This window comes from Chaetodon trifascialis, chromosome 21 (genome assembly GCF_039877785.1).
Source record: "Chaetodon trifascialis isolate fChaTrf1 chromosome 21, fChaTrf1.hap1, whole genome shotgun sequence".
NCBI lineage: Eukaryota > Metazoa > Chordata > Actinopteri > Chaetodontiformes > Chaetodontidae > Chaetodon > Chaetodon trifascialis.
This window is the reverse complement of record NC_092076.1, coordinates 13,375,101-13,398,728: the sequence shown is the minus strand read 5'-3', so window position 1 is coordinate 13,398,728 and position 23,628 is coordinate 13,375,101. Positions and strand designations below refer to the sequence as shown.

Here is a 23,628-nt window from a genome sequence, read left to right as displayed (position 1 = left end):
ATTTCTGACCATACTTTCATATCTCACACCACTGTCCTTTAAAGCAAGACTATAGTTCAGGTTTACTCACAGCTAATTTAAAAGTACCCTTTCATTTCAACAGTACTGACTCTAGAAAAACACTGGTACATATGTCATGTAAGGCACAGTTGCTACGGGCGTATTTGATCTAAAAGCTCTGAAGAATGCGTTCAGAGCCCAGATCTACACTGGCTGATGATTAACACTTAATACTGGTCTCTACATTGTATTCATGTCACTTCAGCACTTGCAGGCAGTGCAGATTGCCTTTTATCCTCACATGGTTGACCTTTTTATTATCCTTTATCCTGTTGTTCTTAGCTCATGCAAAACGTATAACCTCCTGGACATCTCCGGTGGCCGTTACCTGATCATGGACCAAGTTGTCATCTAGCTCAGAGTCTGGACAGTCAGTTCTTTTGTCTGGTTTATGTGCTGCACTGTGTTCCTCAGAGTCCTCCTTCCTTTCATGTGTGTCTTCAGGGCATTTTGACTTCCTCCTTTTGCAGAATAATCCTCTTTTAGCAGGTTTTACCAAACCCAGGAACAGGGCACTAAGTGCCATGCCGACTGCACAGGAGTAGAAGGCTGAGCCGTAGTTCTGAGTCACATCCACCAGCACGCCTGATGGAGGATAGATGAGGATTAAAGGGACACTCTGACAACTGTACACATCAAGTTCACTTTACTTATCATGAGGAGTATCAAGAGGTCATAGCGATGTCATCATGGTTATCTCAGCTTGGGTTTGAAGACTACACATTTTTTTTTACGTAAAGCCTGCATAACAAACTGGAGCTTACAACACATTGACTAGACAGGGAGGGTCTGATGACAGAAGCTACTCAGTTGCATTATGGGAAACATAGCATCCAGTGTTTTTGGAGCTTGATTCATACTAAGGACTAAAAGTCGAGCTATCTCAGCATCTGCTGCACCAATTTTGACCCTCATGCAAGTCCCTCAACTTTACGGAAGTGCAGTACTTAAAGATGAACAGCCCTTTAAAGCAGACAACTTTAAGTGATTGTCAGTCATTCATTCTAGCTCTCGATCTCTTTGTCTTTCAGCTTTGATAGTGTAGTATGTACAATGGATTTGCCAGTGGAACATTATATCTAAATCAGAAATCATCCTTGTGTGTTAAGAGGATGGACACTAGTAAAGTGAAACCACAGTAGACTTCTCACTACAAGAAAATACTTACCTCCAAGTGGGGGTCCAGCCAGCCCAGCAAAGCTGTGTATGAACACATAGACACCAGCAGCTGAAGACATCCTCTCTATGCCCACCACATCATCCTCAGCCAGCATGGGGATGTGGGTGCACGCTAGGGTTCCCATTAAGAACCCATACAAAGCACAGCACACAGCCAAGCCATAGAACTCCGTAACCAAAGTGAATCCCACCAGATCCGCAGTCATTGTAATCACACACGCCAGAAGCACAAGCAGCTTCCTCTTCGTGAACTGCTTCCGTGACAGGATCCACCCGATGCCGAATCGGCCGAAGATCTCAGCCACGGCCATGGTGGAGAGCATGTAGGTGGCACGGTCCCGCTCCACACCTCGACTCACGCTCAGCTCAATGATGTAGAGCTGAGGGGCGAAGAAACCGAGCGTGGCGAACAGTCCGAACAGAGAATAGAGAATGAAGCTGCGCTCCTTGAGGATGGAGAAATCTAGAAGTTTTGAGTTCTTTGCTGGTTGCTTTTCGTCACCTGGTTTCATTTCCTCATCTTTCATCTCTTGTTTCTCTGCATCTTTGTTATTTTTCTCCTCTGTTTCCGACTCGCTAATCTCTGTAATACTGTTTTCTGCAGATGCTTGTTCGGTCTCTAACCTTGCTTTTTTGTCTAGAAGAGTCTTTTCCTCTGGGCTGCTGTTGTCTGCGTCCTTTAGAGACTGAACCCCAGAGTCTCCTGTGCTCACAGAGCCTCTGGTTAGCTCATTGTCCAGACTGTGGGAGGTATTTTGTGAATGTGAGGTATCGCTTGTCACAGAGTCCTGCAGGTCTGTGCCTTTTACACTGTCTTGTGTACCGAGGAGCTCCATTTCCATTGGGGACCGTCTGTCAGTCTCTGTCGCTCTGCTTTTGATAACAATTGGCCGGAGCAGAACACCACAGATGATGATGGTGCTCTGCAAAGCTCCTATCACTGCCATGGTGTGTCGCCAGCCAACATGGTCCCGCAATGCAGAAAAGGCTGAGGGGCAAGAGGAGGCACTTAGTGAGTGTGATATTAAGTATGGGACATAAAACAAACAGAGAACATGACCTCAGTGTTCTATGTTACTGTTGCTGTCAAGAAGTCCAATGAAAACAACCATGTGCTGGGCTTTCTCTCAGTGCCCATCTGTAGCCCACCACCACCTAGAACAGCTGGACACTGTGGTATCACAGATCACACAAACAGGAGTGAATAATGTATTTGCTGGGGACTGTCTGCCATGCTCTAGTGAGTATTTATGGTAGCAGGGCGGTGAACTTGGGTTTGACTTTAAATACACTAAATGTGCCCATGTTCATGATAACGAAGAGAAGTGGAACAGGTGCAACAGTGTGGCTACTCATGTTTTTGATACTACACTTTGGCAATTTTTGACACTAAGCTAAATACAGAATGTTACCAGACTTATTTTCTTTACACATTTCATTTTGTAATCTTCCCTCTCCCTCCCCGTTTCTAAAAAACCTGAAAAATAAAATAAAATAAAATAAAATAAAAATTTCGGGTCAGCCTGTTTTGGTGAATTAATAAACTCTCATCAGTGTCTGCTGTCTTAAAAATTAATAAATAAAGTTCACAGTGACCCTTTTAAGTTATTTAAAATGCAATGAAGCCATTTTAATACCACAAAGACTAATTCATCACATAGTTTTCCTCAACTCCCTACAAACACTTGTCTTCTCCCACACATCACTGGACACTCTAGGACTCACCTGGTGCCAGGGCAAACATGGACAGGGACTCTCCAGTGGAAGCCACAGCGGTGACCAGAGACCGCCGACGGGTAAAGTACTGGGACAGGATGGTCACAGTGGGTAAGAATGTCAGACAGTAGCCCAGACCTGCACAGGGCAAAAGATACACGCTTTTAAACTCTAATGTACTCAATAATATGATGTGATATTCAGCGAGGGAGACAACTGAAGAAGAAAGCAATCCAATACCTGCAACTAATCCATAGGTGATGTACATTTGATTGATGGAGCTGGTAAAGCCGGTGGCAATGGTACCCGCGGAAATAAGGAATCCTCCAAGCATAACAACAAGTTGGAACCCAAAGCGGTTAGTCATCACAGAGGAGAGAGGCCCTGAGGACCCACGGAGAACAAAGTGTTTAGAGGAGACCTTGGCTTGGTAATTCTCATAACACCAACTGAGAGTTTGTGCTTTATTAGGCGTTTTGCAGGGTAGCACCCGCTCAGCCTCGACAGCTGCACTCACCATTGAAGGTCATGACGAACACGCAGATGGAAACAATCCAGGAGACCCGACTGTTGGTCTCTCCAAACTCCTCCATCAGGTCCTGCAGGAAGATGCCAAAGCTCTTGATGGTGCCATAGGTGAAAACCTCCACCAAGAAGAAGGCAACAGCCACCACCCATCCCCAGCCTCCATCAGGGGCCTCCGTGTACACATTTGGCCCCAATACACGGATTCCCTTGACTCCACATTGTGCCATGGCCTGGAAAGAGAAATTTAGGGAATGGCTTGGTGGTCAGCAATTTTAAAAATACATTAAAAAAAAGAACATAAATGTGTATATTTTGTTTGATTGACTGACTTAAGTGAAAAGCACAAATGTTGTGCAAAATATGGCACCAAAAAATCAGCTCTGAGTCTATGAAGCCACGCAGTGTTTTTATGTCTGCAGGAGGCATTTCATAGACGCACACTGCACACGATCAGCCCACAACACAACAACTGCCTGCAATCAGTTTCACTTACAGAGACAACACTAAGTAATAATAGCTGTGACTGTTACACTATTATACACTTTTATTAATGATTAAACTGCTGATTAGTTTCTTGATTAACTGACTGATGGTTTGGTTTGTAAAAATTGAGAAATGCTGTGACAATTACCCAGAGCCCAGAGTGAGTCTGCCACAATGTTTGTTAAGTCCAGTCAACAGTACAAACCTCAAAAATAACTAAAATACAGTCAAATGATTAAAATAATTACAAAGAAAAGCAGCAAAAACTCACATTTGTGAGTTGAAACCATGAACTGTTTTTGCATGAAAAGTGATTTAAATTATTACCAAAACAGCTGTTAATTAATTTTCTGTCAATCAGCTAAATGATTAATCAACTAAGCCTCATAGATATTTAGAAAACATATCAAATTATAAACACGTCATGTTTTTAATGCAAAAATCATAAACATTGTCAAACAACTAAGCAAAAAGTACAATATTTACCTCTGAATGTGGTGTAGTGGCATGAAAAGGAAAAAAAATCAAGTTAAGTACAGCATTTAAGATGTAAATGTACTTAGTTACATTCAAGTTGACTGCCACCACTCAGGTCAAATTTAGCTAATCAAACAGCAAACATCAAGCGTGGATGGCTGTGCGCCTGCAGCCCTGAAGAGGACTGACCCACTGTGTGCCTAACGGGCTCGAGCCGCTCCTCTTCTCATCACAGAGAGGTTCAGTTAGATGTGGCAAACCTGCTCCTTGTCTTTAGTTACAGAAAATAGCTGACTTGAAAATTGCTGTCTCTCTATTAGAGTAGTAAATAAGATGCTGATTTGAGTTTATGTCCCCTATTATATCCCTCCTTGTTTAGCAGCTTTCCTTTTAAATGAAGTGCCTGTGGGCATCCTGACCAGGCTACTGTTTAATGTACAAACACTGTCAGTGCTGTGTTCAAATATGGTCAGGAGGAAAAGGCAGCAGTGTTTGAAGTTCAGCCCCTCTTAGCACAAGCTTAGACCTAATCAATTATTAATACAAAAGCCCCCTGGGGACTGTTAGGTACAATCAGATGTGTCTCAAATTTTCTGCATCCGCAGCAAATATACTTTTTTGGAGTGAAGTGCCAAGATTAACACTGACTGCACCTGTATTTTGAAAAGCAGGCGGACGTTAATGGTGAATGGCGTTGCAGACCAGGAGGATAAAAGTGTGTCACTGTGCGCACCTATGTTAAACAAACATAATAGGTGCCATAAATGTCTATATATAGCAAGCAGTTACTGTACACACACATTATAAACACTAGTCACACCTGTAAATGTCCTAGATTACCCGAATTAGGACATTATCTGACAGCGACTAACCTTGGTAATAACTACAGCAAACACATGTAAAACATATATATATATATATATATATATATATATATATATATATATATACACACACACACACACACGCACACTTAATAGCATAGGCATGATGTTTTAATGGAGGTTTTGTTTTTTGTTTTGTTTTTTCAAACAAATTCAATTCAATAAAAAAAAAGTTTTGTTTAAAGCTTTTCTACCTCAAAAGCTGAAACTAAGCCACAGGAATATGATGGGCATTAGGGTTTAATTCATATGTTTTAGGGTGTGAGTAGATACTGTACTGCTAATTGGATTTACCTGAAAGTTTTCTTTTTGCCTATGAAAGTCTCTAATTTGTATAATTTGTAATAAGTATGATTAAATTCCTTTCTACATACAGGCCTTCACATGTTTTGTCTCGCTACAGCCGGTCAGTTGGACATCACTGCCCTGAATGTCATTAAATGATTCCTCGCTTAACACACACGAGACACGTTTTGTTTGACTGTGTTGCCTCGTCCAATTTTTAAAAGAATGAGCCGGTTTGAAACATGCCAATTTATCATGTTAATATTTTAACTGAGAGGGATGGGAGGGGATGGTAATGTGGAGTAGTCGGTGCCAGTCAACCCCTGTGCGGCTGACGCAACGCCCTCAGTGCCGCGGCGGCTCATGCGGTCGGTGGACCGTTTGACTTCACCAACACACTTTGTAAGTTGGCTTAGTTTGACGCTGCTTATTTCAGCCGTCCGCGTCTCGCCTTCCTTTACTAAAGCAAACCTACTCGTACAGAAGGAAATAACCTGCATTTGTGCAGTCTGTCTCACCTGCGTGTAGCTAGTTTCGGACGGAAACGCTCTTCCTTCGCTCGGCTATCGCTGCCGCTGGAATCCCGGCCGTGTCGCGCGCCGCTTCAATGAAACAAAGAACTTTATGGACACGTGCGAATGTCCACAACACGGACACGTGGAGACACACGCGCGCGCAGAGACACTAGCAAACATTTTGTGTCACACTCGCTCGCAATCAGGCCACCTCCCTCCGCGAGCAGGGTTAAAGAGATCTGGTTCCAGCCAGTTCTCGGCCCCTGGGCGCCTTCAGCTGCGGGGTGCAGCGCTGTTTAGCAAGGGTCTGCTCATGGCTGGTGAGTGAGAGACTCATAGACGGTGAGTGAAGTGAGTGTTGCTGTGAACCCAGAATATCACTTGTGGTGGGAACTTTTAGTCACATGAAAAATGACATAATTCTCCTAAAATTTCACAGAACATTGCCTTTATACTTTGATGCGTGATCATCCATGACTGGCTTTGTGATATTGCAATGTTTTGTCTGTTTCAATATTTAAGTGACAACATACATTCAAAGGTTCCCTTGACTCCAGTATTCCACCTCTGTCTGACTGTAAAAACTACAGCAATCTCTCTCACGTGACCCTTTGCATAAACTGTGTGATTGCACTTTGTGACTGCAGTTTTGGTGTCATCTGTAACTGTGTGTGCTGATCTCAGTATTCAGTCTGAGTTGACAAGGACAGGCTGATAGACAGGTTTAGCTTGACATACTGGTGGGATGAGAGGAGACAGGGAGGATGAAAGAGGTGGAAGATGCACGCGATTGATGCAGACAACTTTGGGCCAATCAGGAGTCCTCAGCAGACACAGCTCTGTGTTATCACTGTCACCATGGGTAGCGCAGGTCATTCCTTCCTGCAGCTGTCAGACTGTACAACAAAAACTGCTTCAAGTAATCAGTGCAATAATCTGTGCAATAATCTGTGCATAACAATCTGTAAATACTATTTACAACTTCTTAGGATGACGTTATTCTTTTATCCCACTCTTTTGTATATATATTGTTGTTTTGAATTTGCATTACTCTATCCACTTTATTGGTGCTGCTGTAAATTGGAATTTCCCCTCCCAGGACTAATAAAGGAATATTGAATTGAATTGAATTGAATTGAATTGAATTGAATTGAATTGAATTGAATTGACTGTTCACATGCCCTCATTTCTAGAGAAATGTGTGTTTTGTGGGGATGATTGCACCATGGGTCCAAAAATACGATCTTTACTTCATTTATTTCTTCATATGGTACAAGCAGAACCAGTGGAGAGGGGGATTAATGTGGTTGTTCAGCTGCAGAACTGTTTCACATTTTGTCATCTGAATTGGTCACAGCTGCCGTCACTCACTGTCATACCTACAGTATTCATGCAACTGTGTCTTTCTTTTTTTATTCTGCAGACTGTTTGTATTGTATTGTATTGTACTGTACAGTCGTGCTAACACTTCATGTCCGTCAAGGTTTAAATGAAACCTATGTAACCCTTTGCAGGTTTTGACCTGAAATGGGTTTCACCCTGTTCCTCCTGCCTGGGATGCTGATGTGCGGTCTGCTTCTCCACATGGCGTTCCAACATGGAGCCAGTGTCAATAAGTCCAGTAAAAAGCCCAATTTCATCATCATACTGGCAGATGATATAGGCTGGGGTGACCTGGATGCTAACCAGCCTCAAGAGAGGACAAACAACACACCTTATCTCAACCTGATGGCAGAGCAAGGATTAAGGTATAGAATTTAATATTGTTATGTGCATTCACTCCCAACTGTCAACACGGTAAAGTGTCATTTGTCCTTAAAAACGACTTTTTCCAGATTGACGGACTTCCACTCTCCAGCCTCAACCTGTTCCCCGTCCCGTGCTGCCATCCTTACAGGCCGCTATGGCCTAAGAAACGGGGTGACTCATAACTTTGCTGTGAACTCTGTGGCCGGTCTGCCTCTGTCTGAAGTCACCCTGCCCGAGCTGCTACAAAGGGCGGGCTATTACACCGCCATGATCGGGAAATGGCATCTCGGCCACAATGGACCATACGGTCCAACTAACAGAGGTAAGTGGGAGGTTCAGGCTTTATATTAGGGGACACATATTCACCATTAGCTGGCTGCTAATTGGCATGCATATTAGTAGCATATTGGCTCTTTATCAGTCATTATAAAGTACTTATTAATGGTATATTCTAGGAGTTAATAAAGGGCCAATTTGCTACTAATATGTATGCTAATAAGCAACTAGCTAATGGTGAATATGCTTACCTTAATATAAAGTGTTGCCAGTGGGAGAGACATTTATTACCCAGAATCCCTGAAGACCAAACTAAACACAACAGGCACAGATCAGGCACTCATTTCTAAAGAGCTGTGTGAATTTTGGCAATCCCTCATCTGTTCAGCCTAAAACTTAGTGTTCTCAAAAAAAAAAAAGACCCCACCTCATCATGAACTGAGAATCAACAGCAGCTGGCTTTGGGTATGAACATTTCAAACATGTTAAAATGCAAAATTATTTGTCTATACCACCTGACATTTGAACTAACACGCACACACACTCATATTGCATCACGCTGCATCTTTCCAGTTTGGTGCTGTGCTGCGTCCTCCGGCCTTTCTAGACCATTCTAGCCACACGTAGCGTGTCAGCGAATCTGTCGGCCTTGCTGCAGGGAACAGACTACACCTGGCACAAGGCCCTGCAGCTGTGCCTTGTGAGAGGACAGACTTTGCTCTTGGCCGTTCACTTACAGCTGAACACAACACCCACCCCCCACAACCATGTACCCGTCAGCCACCCCCCCAGGCCTCCTTCTCATTCCTTTCGTGTGCGGATGTCTGCCTCCTCCGCCTTACCTCAAACGCCCTGAGGATGTGAATCACGGTATAGTTGTAAGCTTAAACAGCGACGAACTAGCAGGTGATTCACACTTTAGGAACCTTAAGCCAGTGGAGCAGCCGTCGACTGGCCGAGCCTTCCTCCAGTTGGCAAGGCAGTTTCCAGTTCGTGTACAGCAGGGGGGGTGTACAGCTGGTGCAAAGGAAGGCTCCCCAGTTGCTGTGCTTCAGGCTTGAGTGGGAGCACCACTGGGCATCACTGGCAGTGTGGGTGGGTGGGAAGCTGGTGAGGGATCACGGCGGGGACACTACACATGTTGTTCCTTCCCAGTAAAGTTATTCAGATGCTGTTGTGCGATGGCATTTTCTCTTAATATAAGTGAACGTCATCTCTTGTGTGAATGCGAAGTTTCTGTTTAGATTTAGATTCTTCATAACAGCGTGTGTGTGTGTGTGTGTGTGTGTGTGTAGTGGTATTTCAGCTTATGACACGCTCCAAACAAAATGCAGCCTTGTCTGCTGGGCAGATGTTCTAATGTATCTTTGAATATTTGCACCATGTTTATTGTCTCTTGGGCAGGTTTTGACTACTACTTAGGTATTCCTTACAGCAATGACATGGGCTGTACTGATGTCCCTGGGTACAATTTGCCGGAGTGCCGTCCCTGTGATTCATATGGACCTCAAGTGAGCAGGTTCGATCTTGGTATTGGCACTTTACATTTGAAGAGAAAATAAAGAAAGTTTTAGTTGTTGATTTCTTGTCTTTACAAGCGTTAAAAGTTTAATATCTAAGTAGATCCTAGGATAGTGAGTGTATGTGTTTTATTTTTGCATATGGGGAGATAAACTGCTAATAACACACCAAACCCAGACAGACTGTTCTACCCAACCTACATAGCAAGATATGGAGCTGCACATATGATAGACGCTATCAACCGCTTCCTTCTTCATGAGGCCCGACACCTTCCTAATTCAAAACCCTGGAACCACATTCACACACACACACACACACACACACACACACACACACACACTTATGTTCTTATGCTCTTTTGTTCTCATGGTCTAGATTGAAGAGGAGTGTTCATGGAAGCTGTTATTCCAGAGTGGGCCTTCCTCTGATTGAAAACAGCACTATTGTGGCGCAGCCGCTTGACCTGTGGACACTGACAGAACAATACAAGTCCGCTGCAACCAGGATTATACAACATGCAAGGTACAATAGGGCTGCAAACACACAAAGTACAATAAGAGATTTGCATCATGCTATTGACGTGTGTGTTACAGAACAAAGTCACCACACAAGTCATCCCACTACAGTCAGTGGAGTATCAGGCATATGTTGTGTCTGTATGTGTGTTCATAAAATAGAGTTTTAGATGGAGACAGGCTGCTGTGGTGCAAATACGCTGTGAAGGGTGTGAGCTCAGATTTTCCTGAGCCTTACATTATGCAGTCTGTGTGTTTAAGCCAAACATGCCCTGATTCCTAAGAGAATAAGCTTCTCTTTTTTTGTCTGTATGTTGTCGATTGACTGCAGGCAGTAAAGCTTTGTCAAGTACGTCTCTCTCTACAGACAGCGTGCATGAGGGTGAAACTTGAGATCCCGAATGCGATACGGTCCAGAAGAGATCACTGAGGATGTGTTTGTCAGTGGGGAAGTGGAACACTCACACAAACAACTGTGTGGTAAAGTTGACACCGGAGCGAGACACCGGTCAGCTGATCATGGCAGAACCGAAACAACTTTATTTTGGAGGTTATGATAATGAAAGTAAAAGTCGAGGCCAGCGTCCCCTATGCTCAGTTCATACTCCATTACCTTGGAGACCACAACAGTAAAGATAGGCTGGTCTGTTTCTGCGGGTCATTTTGGGGGAACATGCAGAGGGAACATCGGGTGAGCAAGCAGCAGGTGCTAACATTTCCAACCAGCTGGAATTCATTGAATTTTCAAGGCATGCACACTACCAAGGGCTGGGAAATGAGGAAGTGCTGCAGTCCACAAGGCAGACTTTGACCACCGATCTGCCTGTCTTTGACACAATGAAGGAATATGTGTTGTTCATGGTGTTTAGAGTGGAGTTTTATTGAGTTTTCTGTTTGTGTTCATACCCAAAAGATCTGGGAAGCCTAGGAAAACGAGTCACATGACCTAAGCCTAGATCAGCTTATCTGCAGGGTTTATGAGGCAGTATTTAATGAATTCTTTTTGAGGTGTTGATTCTGCCATATTTTGTGGTGTTAAACTTGGTTGGAAAACATTTTAGCAACTTGCCAAAAATAAATACACATCATTCAGGTACAAACAGGCGTATTCACTGTGACCACAGTATCTGTATGTTTACTCTATATATTCCAGACAGAACACAGGAGCTTTGTACATTCGCCTAATACCAGAAAGCTGGTATTTGCACAGTCCAGTGTGTGTGTGTGTGTGTGTGTGTGTGTGTGTGTGTGTGTGTGTGTGTGTGTGTGTGTGTTGGAGGGACAGGAGGGCCCTGCTGTTTGCAGCTGTCTGTGGAAATCAGGCCAGAATGATATAGCACAGGGCCATGTGAACTAGTACAGCGGCTGTTCGTCATGTGCTGTCAAGACCCAGCAGCATGCAGGCTTTCTTTCATTTAAAGCGACCAATGCTGTGTTTCCAGATTTCCCACAAAGTGGGGAAGTCCACATTCCTACAAAAATCAAATGTCGACATGGACTTTCAAGTGGGAAACAGGCCCCAGCGTTCACATACTCGATGAGAGGCATGCATTGTTTCCAGCATGATTCTATCCACAAAATACTCAACAGTGTGTAACTTTAAATCCATCAAAACACTGCAAAAAGTAGTTCTAGCTAAAAATTTTAAAGGTTATGATAGATGTGCCAGTATTGTATGCTAGCAAGCTACTTAACTTATTGTCACATGTTCATGCTTCTTAATGTTTTGCTAATCTTGACCACGAGTGGATGTGGAAACCAGCATGTGATTGGATCATCAGTTGAAGTTGCCTTCATTGTCTCTGCAGGGAGCGAGGACAACCCTATCTCCTGTACATGGCATTGGCTCACATGCATGTTCCCCTGGCCCCTCCGCTCCCCCCAGATGCCTCCTCCACCACCCACCGCCCAGAGCACAGCAAAGTGTATGCCGCCAGCCTGCGAGATATGGACGACCTGGTGGGGGCGGTGAAGAGTGCTTCTGACGACACAGACATAGACAACACTCTGATCTGGTTCACTGGTTAGTCAGCAGGATGGACTTGGCCTGTTCTTCCATAGCACCGGTGTGACTGTTATCCAAAGCCTTGATCTTGTTTTATGTTTGTGCGTTGTGGTTAGGTGACAACGGCCCCTGGGAAGTGAAGTGCCAGTATGCAGGAAGCGTAGGACCTTTCATGGGAAAGTGGCAGAGCAGCCGAGGTATCAAAAACAAGCTTTCTGAGAAATTCCATGCATGGTTTATGGGGAGGGGGGTCGGTGTGTTCTGTTGTGTGGAGGCACATGGTATTGCTGTGAATCCTCACATGCCTAAAATCATCCATTGCCTGTGTGTCAGGTGGAAGCTCAGCTAAGAAGACCACCTGGGAGGGAGGTCACAGGGTGCCAACAGTGGCTTATTGGCCAGGGAGGATCCATGCAAACACCACCAGCTCCGCCCTGCTCAGGTACTCCCATTATACCAATAAGCAGACGCGACATTAAATGTCTCAAATACTTTAACTTCATAGACCTTGTGTGTACATAAGTACTCTGCATTAAAATGTGATAGATCCAACGTTTACTGAGACATACGCCGAGTTCGTTTGCATTCAGAGACATTTTAAGCCATGCTAAAAGAGATGGCAATGGAGTCCGCTGATTGGTTGGAATACGAAATACATTACTCCTGCTAAACATCAGTGTGTTAGTATTATCACTGCAAGCATTTTATCATATTAGCCTGAAGCTCAATGCACAGCCTCACGGAGCCGCCAGCGTGGGTGGAGACCATGCTGGTGTCCTTTTGTTTGCATAGAAACAAATGTTACTCTGTGGGATTTTTCTTTTCTCCGGTTGTGATCAGTCTTATCAAGCACCCACTTCTAGGTTGATCATAAATACCGTTATCTTAACAGAGCAAAAACTGAAAAAGTACCAAACCAAAATAAAATGGAATGCATTATGCAAATACCCTGTCTTCTCCTCTTTTTGTCCTCTTGCAGTGGTATGGACATCTTCCCAACCCTTCTGTCCCTGGCGGGGGTGACTCCCCCTGCAGACAGACATTATGATGGCATTGATGCCACAAATATCCTCCTGCACGGTGGACAGAGTGGTCATGAGGTACTAACTAGTTTCTCCCGTCAATCTTTCTTTGGTTTATGTAAATAACTTTGGATTATCAGTCAGGTCTTGTTGCAGACATTAATTCTGCTCTTCTTGCAGTTTCTCTTCCACCCTAACAGTGGAGCTGCAGGGACGTTTGGTGACCTGCAGACAGTTCGAACAGGGAACCACAAAGCTTTCTACATCACAGGTGCTGACAGGTCACATGTGTCCATTGTAAAAAACTACATACACAAATGTCATGTCAGGACTGTAACTTTAAATATTTGCCAGTAAATGACAAAGCTTGCTTCTCCAGCAGTGATGACTGATATCACCATAGTGGATGGTGCGTGTAGATTCATGAACTCAAAAGGCTTCATCCTCACAGTGAAGCATCATGCTGCATGAATTCGAATGTCTCAGTTAAAAAACCTCAAATTAGCTCATCATTTTGTTTTTACACAATGTTTTTTCATATTTGTAACCCTTTCCTTTTCCAAAAGCTAATGTGTATCGTCAACCTCAAGTGAGCTCAGGCTCCATCATTCAGTACATAAAGGATAACAACTCACCAAAAAATGAAATGTGCATATCCTGTCATATTACATTATCTTATTATCAAATATCACATTACATGTTTTAGAGTTGGATTTAGTTTTGTCAAGAAAAATAAAGGTAGCACCTGTTCTTGTTCCTTCACAGGTGCAGGTGAGGCCTGCGGTGGTGCAACGGGAGGGCCGCAGCTCCATGACCCGCCGCTGATATTTGATCTGCAGCGCGACGCGGCTGAGGAAACGCCACTGGAGGCCGAGACGCCGGAATATCAGGCAGTAGCGAAGAGGATCGCCCGCAGGAGGGAGGAGTTATTATGGGACATTGCCACCGACAAGTCTGTTTCCACGGCAGACTACACCACAGAGGAATCTGCAGCGCCCTGCTGTGACCCCAGACGGCCTGTTTGCCGCTGCCTCACACTGTGCTGAGGGCGGGGAAATCACACACACACACACACACACACACACACACACACACACACACACACACACACACACACACACACACACACACACACACACACACACACACACACAACAGACTGATAGAGAAGCACACAGATGCAGGCAAACAGATGTGGAGTCAAATATCTCCTTTTAGATGTGCTCAGCTGTTTGTTTGTGGAACATGTTGTTTGGAAGGTTCAACGTCCAGATGCAGCAGGAGACGAGCAAACAAGCAGCGAGAGCGCAGAGGTGCACGCGGCCGAACTTTGACCAGTCGGTACTGTGAGGTCAATAATTTGGGAAAAATAGATTTAACATGTGAAAGTTTGAGCATTTGATGAACAAACCTCTAACGTGTGCAAAACTTGGCTTTGATATTATTTTCTTGTATAGTCAATGAGATTAAACACTGGATTTACACATGAACATAAATAAAACTCCACTGTGCAGAGGTTAAATCACTTCTCAGCTTTAATGAGTCTCTGGCATGTATGTCCAGAATTGAACAGCTCAATGCAGCCTAAGTGTGTCCTAACAGCGCCACCTTTTGGCAATCAAATGGTATTACCATGTTACTTATTACAACCGTACTATATATAAATGTTATATACACATTATACACACAGTAAAAATCCTCAATATATATTTATGCATTGGTAAGTCTATGCAATGATGCGTAATACATAAAACATTTTGCAAAAAGAATATTTAATACATCAAAGTAAAAATGACTGACTTGCATGTTAACATAATGTCTTCAGTATCATGTAGTACGTAAAGAGGTCTTCAGGATATCGCTGAAATTCAAGGACCTGTAGCTCCGTCGAGCCTTTCACATTCAGCCACTGACCGCTCCTCCCACAGAGACGACTCTTCCAGATTCATTATCAGGTTACACTTGTGACTCTGCAGGTTTGTAGTCTCATCTATCGCTGCCATAATTAGTAATGACAGCTGCATCCGCAAGTCACATAATACGTGCTGCATGTATTGTGAGTTAGTGTATCACACTTACGATGTGTTTTCCTTCATGAGAGGACCACGGCTCCTCTGGCCTGAGGTGTGACACAGTTAATGCCCATTGATAAGCTCCCCTGAGGCCTGATTGACAAAAATGCCCTTTATGATAGAGTCTCAGATGAACTCAGAGAACAAGACACGGTCATAAGAGATTTGACTAATTTTATCAAGTTATTGTCTGACTGCACTTAGCTTGCTAAGAAGCTGCTGCTTTAGGTGACGTCTTAGCATCTTTCTTTTTGTGCATTTGAGCATTTTTGTGAATCTGGCCCGCCTGCTGTCTCCTCTACCACCTCGGTATATTCAGTCGTACTTAAACTCTGCTGGGCCGACCACACGCTCATCTGGGTGCTGCCATGATAATATTGTGCGACAATAATGTCACTGTGTTGTGAGAGTTTCTTACTGTACAGTTATTTAAAAAGAGGCTTTACACTTTGTTAATATGGGCGTTAACAGCAGGACTCTTAGTCTTTGAATCTGTCTAAGAAAAGAGTTTAAGATGTTCTTAATGTTTTTAAATGATTAGTGGACCTTCCACTCTTTTTGACTTTTTTTTTTTTTAATTCCTTACAAAAAGCAAGAGGGACGCAGAACACAGAAACAACAGGAAGTAAAATTCGGGCAAGATTTGACCCTAGGCCAGCAGGGGTGCACATGGAAGGAAGGGTGGGGGTGCCACAATGTCTCAAACACAGGAATACTTCTTTGCCCACCTTCCCTTCTTCAAACGAGTCTGATTTCTATGCACGGGTTGGATGTTTCATGGTGGTGGGGGAAGCAGGGTGCGGTCAGTTACTCTGGTTGCCGACTGGAGGGAACTCGTTCTCGTCGTCCAGGCAGACGGGGCCCTCAGCGAACTCGTGCTCTGGGATGACCTCACCCTTCTGGGCTCCGCCATCCTCGGAGTAACCTGGGACGAGGAGCAAGGAGAAAGATGAGACTTTACAGACACTTTCTGCATTTTATTGATCAGAATAAACACCCTATTTCTTTTAGACATATGGTAAAACATTCAAAAAGTACGTACTAGTGCATTTTCCTGCTTATTTCCATCACATCTGCCAGATATAACTTTGCATATTTCTGATATTATTTAAATGTGAAGCGTTTTAACGTTAAGCAAAAGAGCTCCATGTTTAAAACGGGCGTCTGGATTTGCATAACCACAGTGGAAGCAACAGCTGAAACACGGCAGCAGCAGTTAAGACAGCGTGTTGAATCTTGGGAAGCGTTTCATCAGTTTTTGATTAGGAATACTGTACCCATGAGAGTGGTGGAGGAGGGCGGGGTTGAAGGGAGAGCCACGGTAGCGGCGTATGATTGGCTGGCTGGCTGGGGAAAGGCGTCCTCTGGTTTGTCCTCCTCACTCTGTTCCAGCTCCTCCTCGCTGGAGTCAAACAGCCTGCACGGACAGAGCGGACGACTTAACAACATCGAAACACTCAACGCGCTGTGATGCGACAAACATGAACCAATGACAGGTTTTAAAGCTGAGTTTGATTTGCATCCTGATTTGGGGGCACCGAACAAAATGACTGTGCCTTTTAAGTGAGGGCATATTGTTCACACGGAGAAAGTTATGCATGATGCAGCCCACTAAGGCGCACACACCTGTGCTTTTGGACCAGGACGCACTCGCCTCCATCCTGTGGATCCACGTTATAGATGTAGAGATTTCCGTCTGAGGACGCCACCAGCAGACGAGGGAGCTTCTGAATCCTGAACAAACGAAAGGCACACAAGAATGTGAATGATCCTCCGCATGAATACATTCCACAAATACACGTCCCTGTCCTCTCTGTCGTTCTCTGCCTTACGTAGCCAGGGCGCAGATGTTCTTCTGGCCGAACATGTTGAGCCGCACAGTGGCGAAAGCTCTGTCCTGATGCATCATGTCGGACACCTGGGCGGGCAAGTAGGTGCTGGCTGCGGTGAACATTTTGCCCACATACGCTGACCATGTAGGAGACTCCTCGTCTTGACTGGTAGGAAACAGGAACATTAATAAATCAGTACAGGAGACATTTGGAGGTTTTTCTTTTTTAGTGAGCAACTTAGTTGATTTTCAAAGGCACGCTACCCAGTTGCTTTACATCATAAACACAGCAGAGGGTGCTGGTCGTTCCGTGCTTTGTCCCTCTGCGAGCCATGCAGGGTTCATAAAAGGACAGTGGTCTAATACCGAAGTAATACAGGAACAAATTCATCAAGAAGAAACAAAGTGTGTGTGTGTGTGTCAGTGTTCACCTGGGGCTGTGCTGCTCCAGTTTAAAGATATGGACCGTCTCAGTGTTGCTGGAGGCACACAGGAACTGGGCGTCCGCGCTGAAGGACAGCGAACTGATGCTAACGTATCTGACACACAGAGACGACAGACGGAAAAGGACAAAACAGTCAGGAATATGTATGCATTTTTATTGGCAACAAGCAACTTTGAGTGCCACAACAGTGATGTTTTAGAAATAATTAGCCCAAATGGAGACTTCTGTCCATGTTTTTAAATTAAACCTGAGCGAGGTGAACGCTAAAGAGCGGTGTGTGGAAACGGCCTCCCCAGTGTGTGTTTGGGTTATTCAGCTGCTCACATTGCTTAATCACACTCGGTCACTGATACAGGAAGCTGCACGGTGCATCCACAAGCAACTACAACTGGCTACTGAGCAGCAAGCGTCTTAGTCACCGAAACACTAACTGCTGACTAACAGGAGGGTCATTTGAACTGCTCACCTTCCTGTCACAAGCCCTGTGCTTCATCTCTGGCATAAATCACCACCATGATTCCTCTTCTCCTCTGCCCGTCCACAGTTTGCTTGTTAATAATACTTTCTGATTGAACTAGGTGAAAATACGAGCACTCACCTCTTCATCCCTCGTCGGAATTCAAACAATCTCTGTCCTTCAGGAATGCTGAAGACTCGGATAACGGTGCCCTGTGGAGGAGAAAGTGGTCAGACAGAGGCTGGTGGATGAAGGACAGAGAAGAAGAATCAATCCTCACCTTCTCTGAAGCGCTGGCCAGTTTGCTGCCAGAGGCATTGAAGGTGAGGGCTGCCAGGGGGCTGTCATGGGCTTGGATCAGCGTCAGAGTGCTCTAAAGGGGCAAACAAGTGCTTTCTCAAGACATCAGCACCAACAACACGGCGGTTATCAACAGAGAGGGCAGCAGCAGCAGCTTTGTTTACAGTTTAATGCAGCCTCACCAGGTTGTTGGCATCGTAGACGGTGATCTCGCCGATGGTGGTGCTGCCAGGGTATGCCAGGTAGGAGTTACTGTGGTTGATAGAGAGAGCGCAGAGACCTACAGGAGAGCACAGAGGATCATTTCAGCAGCCTCTCGTTATTGTTTTTTCTTTAACACACGCCTGATCGTGATCGTGCACGGAGACCATCGCGGTGGAGCTCACTGCTTATAGTTTTCTCTGTGGTGACTCTACCTGCTGCTCTGGAGCTCTTTTCGTGGCCCTTGGTTTTTGAGCGACTCTTCTGTCTAACTTTCTGACTGCCTGGTTGGAACTCTTGTGGGGAGCCCCCGTGTGTGGTTGGTTCACGATGGAGGGATGTTCCTTCCACTTGTGGATAAGTGTCCCATTGGTGTTTATTGGAATATTTAGGGGTTGAGAAATCAGTCTAATCAGCACCATTGCTGTTGCTTAACAGTGTTGTTGCAAAGGTCTTGGGAAAGCTCTTTGCCGCATCATGAGATGTTTCTTGCATGACAGCTTGGTAACAAATGATTGGTTCACTCGCATTCAGTGACATTTTAAAGACTCATTTCCCCCACTTGCATGTATTTGTCTTGTATAGTCCTGCTGGACCAAGGAAAACTCCCCAAATCGGACGAGCAATACATTTCTTTTTTTAACTCACTGTATAATGTGTTAGTAAACAGAAGACAATGAAAGAGATATTTGCAATGCAATGCTACTTTTCCCTTTTGAGCATCCCTTTATGATAAATATTACAAAACTACACTGGTACTGTGCACCCCAACAAGTAGAATTAAAGCAACATTGTATGTTCTGACATATCTTAAATGGAAAGTTGAGCTCATAAGCAATGAAACACTCTTCCATACAAACAGTGGTTTTACTGCTACAGCCTTTCTGGTGTGACCAGTAGCTTCCAGAGGCTAATTTTAGCAAACTTTAGATAGATATTGTTCTACTAACCTAACGTTACTGAGTCACTTTGACTTTCTGACTCTCCTCTGCTTGTGCTACTGTTACACTTTGTGTGATGGCATTCATCATCATCCTATAAATGTCACTTGTGGCCATAGCCACGTACACGCTGTATATATGGTCTATATAGATGCCTGCATAAGAGTGGAAGAGTACCTGAGGGATTGGTGGGTGTGTTGAGCAGGGTCTTGAGTAGTTTCATGTCTTTGATATTGTGGATGTAGATAGACTCCTCCAGGCACACCACCAGCCGCTGTGACAGTGACAGACAAAACATATACATATGATAGCACGAGCCACAGCTCTCAGGTTCAGAGGTGTGGAACGATCCATTTCCTGTTCTTACCTGTCTGTTGAGCCTGACGGAGAGGATGTTGTTGGAGTAGCTGTAGTTGCAAATCTCTGTGCCTTTCTTGAAATGGTAGACGTTCATTCTCCGTGGCATGGACAGACTGACCACCACCACCAGACTGCTGGAGAACAGCCGCTCCACGATATACACGTCGGGACACTCCACTTGGGAGACGAGAGGTCGGATATGGATTGTATGCTTTTGATGTATGCTCACATCAGTGTATGCACAGCATGTATATTCATAACGGCTGATAATGGCCTTACAGCTATCAGACAAACTGCCAGCCCCAAGACAAAGAGAACACCACTGAGCTCAAACTTCCTCAAACTGACCCTCAACTTTCTCTTTCGTTGTTGCTATTGAGGATTAGAAAACTGAGCGTTCCTCTCCGTATGCAGCAGAGCAAACATGCCGCGGCCTGTCTGAGCTGTTGTATGACCCAAGGGAACCTGAACACAGATCAAACAATACCACGTAGACCTCTGTCACTCTGCAACTGATGCCACCTTAGAGAGGGGATGCTGGTGTGTCATTGCGTACTCACTGAACACATGACTGGATGTCATATACTCGCTGTAATTTAAACTCTTCAAGACTACTGCAGAGAGTAAAGTAGAGCGTCGTTCTTACCTCCCTCATGGATGCAGTCAAGTTTGTCCACAGCAGTGACTGAGAAGAGTCTGTAGCCAGTCTTGGTGCCTACTGACAGAGACCTACAATAACACAACACACACACACACACACACACACACACACACACACACACACACACACACACACACATACAAGCAAACACAGAATATGTTACCAGCCACATGACTGTTGGCACAGTTCAGTGCAATTCAGTTTTCAATGACAGTGCTTAAAAATTATCCTGAAACAGTTCAAAATGATGTGTTATATTTGCACATTCACACAATTATAACCCAGTTTTTTGTCAGCATTTTTGATACATAAAGTCTACTGTTGTGTAATCCCAGAAAACCTTTGTTTTATTTGTTATTTCTACAGATTAGGGAATGGATTATGGTTAAAAACAATAGTGTGCTATTGAAAATCATGCGATTATCCATGCACACACACATACAATCATTAGTATAGTACCACACAAAACAGGTGAAATCTAATGGATGCTACATGCTATGGCTTTATGATTGTTAGTCTCCACAAAGGAAATAAAGTAAGATATTCCTTTATTAGTCCCACAGTGGGGAAATTTCCAAATAGAGCAGGATCATTGCCATACCATCGCTGGCTATGCTGTAATAATGACATGAAGCCAGTGTATGGCCATGACTGACAGGGCAGATCCTGTCTTTACCTCATCCTAGGAGGTGCTTGGTAGCCATACATGATGTTTTCCACACTACCTAATATTGTTTCGTCCACACAGCCACAGCACAGCTTCCATTAAAATCTGCTAATTGGCCCAAAAGAAGCTGGCCTTATCTTATCATGGCTGAAGCTGAGAAGAACCTGAGGACAAAGAGACAAGAAGACCAGGCGGGCTGTTTGGCCAGCTGGTTAGTTTTATAATCAGGAACATGGGGGATGTTTATACAAGGCAGCACACCTGCAACTGAAGAAGCTGGTGAGTTCTGCTGGATTTGACTGTTATAGTTCACCCTCTTAGAATCTCTTTGCGTGGGACAGTGGACACCAGCACCACTCAAACAGCACAGGCGTGAGTGGTCAAGCTGCATTCAATAATATTGTTATAATGAGGCTGTAATGGGTTTATTGGATTGTAACTGGGGTCATAAATAAAGGAGGAGGTAAGCACGAGACACCATAGAATAGGCCTGTTTTAATAAAGTGTATGAAGCTGTGTCTTGTTACACAACAGCCAGAAGTTTGGTTACTGACTGCCTAGTTTAATGTGCAACAGGCCTTGAAGATTAACACAGTGGCCTACTTCACTTTCAGCTTCTGGGGACTAATCAGTTAGTTAGCTTGTAGTTTCATTTTGGACGCACGCACTAAACCGCCTGATTGTTGGCGCTCTTAAGCGACATAAAATAAACAAGAGTATGTAAATACGACTGAAAACAATTATGCAACAGTCAGGTGCATAAAGGAGATTGAGTTCAAGCTGGGCCCAGCCCGCAGGTCGCTTACGTGGTGTCCTGGTTAAACGAGGCGCAGATGAAGCCTCGGTGCAATTCGGGGCCATCCGGTACGTCCTGGGACTCCATCCGAGCCGCCAAATTCCCCCCTCTCCTCTCGCCGGCCGAGGTCGGAGGCCTTTGGTGCCCGGGTCGATCCCCGCCGGAACCCGCTTCCCCTCCTCTGGTCCCCGACTCTAAGCGCCACGCTCACACTCTCGGGGAGAAGAATGTCCGGCCAGGCTGGTTCAGATGGTGCACATCACACACCGAGTGAACCCAATCCCCGGTCTGAACAAGACAACAAGGAAACGATGACGCCTCCTGAACGAGACGTTTCTCTTTAGTTGGTCGATACTGTTGTTATTAGGTTATTAACTTTCAATATCCACAGAACAAAACAAAAACAGCTGATGGGTGGACGCGTCACTCTTAGGTGCATCACGATTGGCTGGCGGCAACATGTCAAACCCTCGGCTCCTGCGTTTCCATTGGTCGAGCAGTTTAAAGCCTCTGATTCATTTGTTATCATAACTGTCGATTACATAAGAACCGCCTATTTAGACCAAAAAATGGTTGATTGGCCAATTATATTTTCTGTCTTGTCACGAGGAATTGTTTTGATGATTTCATTGGATAACAGGCGTATCTTTTACGTGTCTTCTTTTTCTTTCTTTCTTTCTTTCTTTCTTTCTTTCTTTCTTTCTTTCTTTCTTTCTTTCTTTCTTTCTTTCTTTCTTTCTTTCTTTCTTTTTAACTGCCAGTCCGTACATCCACAGACCTGGTGAGAGACGTTCATCTTCAAACCAAAGTTTTGAATTTTTTATGTATTTATTTATTAAGATAAGAAAATTTTGTTTGTTTTTTTAAAGCTTACGTCTACGTTAATTTATTATTATCGTATTATGTATTTTTTGGATCTCGTTATTCTTTCTTATTTTACGTTTATGTTTACGTACCTTAACCCCAAATGCAGATCTTGAATACTGAAACATTTTTCCCTAAACTGTAATATATTAATTAGGCCACAGACAATAAACAGACTTGTACAACTTGTAAGTATGTTTTCAGTTGCCCTGGGTCAATAGTGAAATACATTCATTGTTAATTGTGTGAAGTACTTGAATTCGATTAAGTATTTCCATTTCATTTTACTTTATACTGGTACTCCACCAGATTTCATAGAGACATGTTACACTATTAAACTACTCTTCTACATTTATCTACAGCTATATTTATAAAACATGAAGCCTTATTATAGATTTAACTACCCAACAGCATACAGCAATTAAATTAGCTTCAACATAGCTTTAAAATTAAATAAATCCATAATAGGAATTATGGTTGTCACTGAATATTTTTACTTCACTCCAGTAAAAGATCTAAATACTCATATACACGTTTTGTTCTTCACATTAATGGTATCCTACTGCCTGTAAACGAAAGAGTGAACTCTGTACTATTTCCAAATGTTCCTATGAGAATGTATTCTTCTGGGGGGAGCCCACTTCTGATATTTCAAATCCCCAATGTTTGCGAAAATACCCTCATGCCGGAAAGCTTAAGATATCCATGCACATTGCAGCCAGGTTTTGCAAATCTCTTTATTGCAGACAACACAGAGAGAGATTCCCATTATCGGACTAATTTTTAATCAGATATAATTTTTTTTTTTTTTTTTTTTT

The 23,628-nt window shown here is 43.9% G+C and overlaps 3 protein-coding genes across 4 annotated transcripts; 1 reads left to right on the top strand and 2 right to left on the bottom strand.

Moving 5' to 3' along the window:
- Nucleotides 1–244: 244 nt before the first annotated feature.
- LOC139349263 (monocarboxylate transporter 7-like) lies at nucleotides 245–6,255 on the bottom strand. Its single transcript, XM_070989865.1, has 6 exons — nucleotides 6,131–6,255; nucleotides 3,473–3,713; nucleotides 3,196–3,339; nucleotides 2,965–3,093; nucleotides 1,229–2,227; nucleotides 245–645 (listed from the first exon to the last, which is right to left on the bottom strand). Exons 2-6 carry the CDS (start codon nucleotides 3,708–3,710, stop codon nucleotides 344–346), a joined length of 1,812 nt encoding a protein of 603 aa, XP_070845966.1. The 5' UTR covers nucleotides 3,711–3,713; nucleotides 6,131–6,255; the 3' UTR covers nucleotides 245–343.
- Nucleotides 5,973–14,733, top strand: arsg (arylsulfatase G). Of its 2 annotated transcripts, none has more exons than XM_070989867.1 (11): nucleotides 5,973–6,014; nucleotides 7,642–7,875; nucleotides 7,963–8,198; nucleotides 9,557–9,671; nucleotides 10,049–10,195; nucleotides 11,997–12,211; nucleotides 12,310–12,390; nucleotides 12,527–12,635; nucleotides 13,173–13,293; nucleotides 13,396–13,486; nucleotides 13,981–14,733. In XM_070989867.1, exons 2-11 carry the CDS (start codon nucleotides 7,655–7,657, stop codon nucleotides 14,259–14,261), a joined length of 1,617 nt encoding a protein of 538 aa, XP_070845968.1. In that variant the 5' UTR covers nucleotides 5,973–6,014; nucleotides 7,642–7,654; the 3' UTR covers nucleotides 14,262–14,733. The 2 variants fall into 2 exon arrangements, with proteins under 2 accessions (XP_070845968.1, XP_070845969.1); XM_070989868.1 differs by lacking the exon at nucleotides 5,973–6,014 and adding an exon at nucleotides 6,142–6,244 and having other exon boundaries at nucleotides 13,981–14,265.
- LOC139349265 (WD repeat domain phosphoinositide-interacting protein 1-like) lies at nucleotides 14,733–22,383 on the bottom strand. Its single transcript, XM_070989869.1, has 12 exons — nucleotides 21,957–22,383; nucleotides 20,469–20,551; nucleotides 19,830–19,999; nucleotides 19,640–19,736; nucleotides 18,503–18,600; nucleotides 18,301–18,393; nucleotides 18,162–18,232; nucleotides 17,550–17,657; nucleotides 17,120–17,284; nucleotides 16,914–17,021; nucleotides 16,565–16,704; nucleotides 14,733–16,212 (listed from the first exon to the last, which is right to left on the bottom strand). Exons 1-12 carry the CDS (start codon nucleotides 22,031–22,033, stop codon nucleotides 16,091–16,093), a joined length of 1,332 nt encoding a protein of 443 aa, XP_070845970.1. The 5' UTR covers nucleotides 22,034–22,383; the 3' UTR covers nucleotides 14,733–16,090.
- Nucleotides 22,384–23,628: the final 1,245 nt, after the last annotated feature.